Genomic DNA, 1,549 nt, shown 5'->3' with positions numbered 1-1,549 from the left:
CTTTGTTCGTCTCTGAAAGTTCATGAGCCGGGTCTTCACTGTCCACAGTTCTCTCAGGATTTGAATTTTCCAAGATCCCATTAGAGCAGCCTATTAGCCTTCTAGCCTGAAGCTCTAAACTCTTCCACATTCCTCCCACAAACAAGCTCTAAAGATAAACCACATGGCCAGCTTTATCATACCAACAACTCCACTGACAAAAATACTCAACAAAGAATTTGTTTGCCTAACGCCAGCGCCGCCTCTCGCTTGCCGAGCTCCAGCCGAAGGAGAAGGGGGGTAAGGAGGTGCCCATACCATGGCTAGTACAAAGCAGACTGCCCGCAAATCCACCTGTGGTACAGCACCCAGGAAACAACTGGCTACAAAAGCCGCTCGCAAGAGTGCGCCCTCTACTGGAGGGGAGAAGAAACCTCATCGTTACAGGCCTGGTACTGTGGCACTCCGTGAAATCAGGCGCTATCAGAAGTCCACTGAACTTCTGATTCGCAAGCTCCCCTTTCAGCGTCTGATGCGAGAAATTGCTCAGGACTTCAAAACAGATCTGCACTTCCAGAGTGCAGCTATTGGTGCTTTGCAGGAGGCAAGTGAGGCCTACCTGGTTGGCCTTTTTGAAGATACCAACCTGTGTGCTATCCATGCCAAACGTGTAACAATTATGCCAAAAGATATCCAGCTAGCTCGCCGCATACGCGGGGAGCGTGCTTAAGAGTCCACTATGAGGGGAAACATTTCATTCTCAAAAAAAATTTTTTTTCCTCTTCTTCCTGTTATCAGTAGTCCTGAATGTTAAATATTTTTTCCATGGGGTCAAAGGTACCTAAGTATATGATTGCAAGTGGAAACATAGGGGACAGAATCAGGTATTGGCAGTTTCTCCACGTTCATTTATGTGTGAATTTTTAATATAAATGCAAGATGTAAAGCATTAATGCAAGCAAAATGTTTCAGTGAACACATTTCAACAGTTCAACTTTATAACAATTATAAATAAGCCTGTTAAAATTTTCTGGACAATGCCAGCATTTGGATTTTTTTAAAATAAGTAAATTTCTTATTGACGGCAACTAACTGGTGTTTGTAGCATTTTTATCATCCAGTAGATTCCATCCATCACTATACTTTTCTAACTGAGCTGTCCTACATGCAAGCACATGTTTTTAATGTTGTCTGTCTTCTGTGCTGTTCCTATAAGCTTGCTATTAAAATACATTAAACTATAAAAAAAAAAAGAATTTGTTTGGCTCACAGTTTGGGGGGCGCACAATCCATCGTATCAAAGACGCTCTGCATGAGGCAGTGGGTCACGACACCCCACAGTCAGGAAGCAGGGTGAGAATAATGCTAAGGGTTCATTTGCTCTCTCTTCTTCTTTTTTATCTTAAATGATTTATTTATTTTATTTATGAGTACATTGTTGCTTTCTTCAAACACAGGAGAAGAGGGCATCAGATCTCATTACAAATGGTTGTGAGCCACCATGATATTGCTGGGAAATGAACTCAGGACCTCTGGAAGAGCAGTCAGTGCTCTTAACCACTGAACCATC

The 1,549-nt window shown here is 42.5% G+C and overlaps 1 protein-coding gene across 1 annotated transcript; it reads left to right on the top strand.

The window, feature by feature from the left end:
- The first annotated feature begins 298 nt into the window (after positions 1-298).
- LOC114609200 (histone H3.3-like) lies at positions 299-786 on the top strand. Its single transcript, XM_028753464.1, has one exon. It carries the CDS (start codon positions 299-301, stop codon positions 707-709), a length of 411 nt encoding a protein of 136 aa, XP_028609297.1. The 3' UTR covers positions 710-786.
- Positions 787-1,549: the final 763 nt, after the last annotated feature.

This window comes from Grammomys surdaster, unplaced genomic scaffold (assembly GCF_004785775.1).
Source record: "Grammomys surdaster isolate TR1022 unplaced genomic scaffold, NIH_TR_1.0 125950, whole genome shotgun sequence".
Lineage (NCBI taxonomy): Eukaryota > Metazoa > Chordata > Mammalia > Rodentia > Muridae > Grammomys > Grammomys surdaster.
Note: the sequence above shows the minus strand (reverse complement) of the source record. Positions and strands in the feature narration are given on the sequence as shown.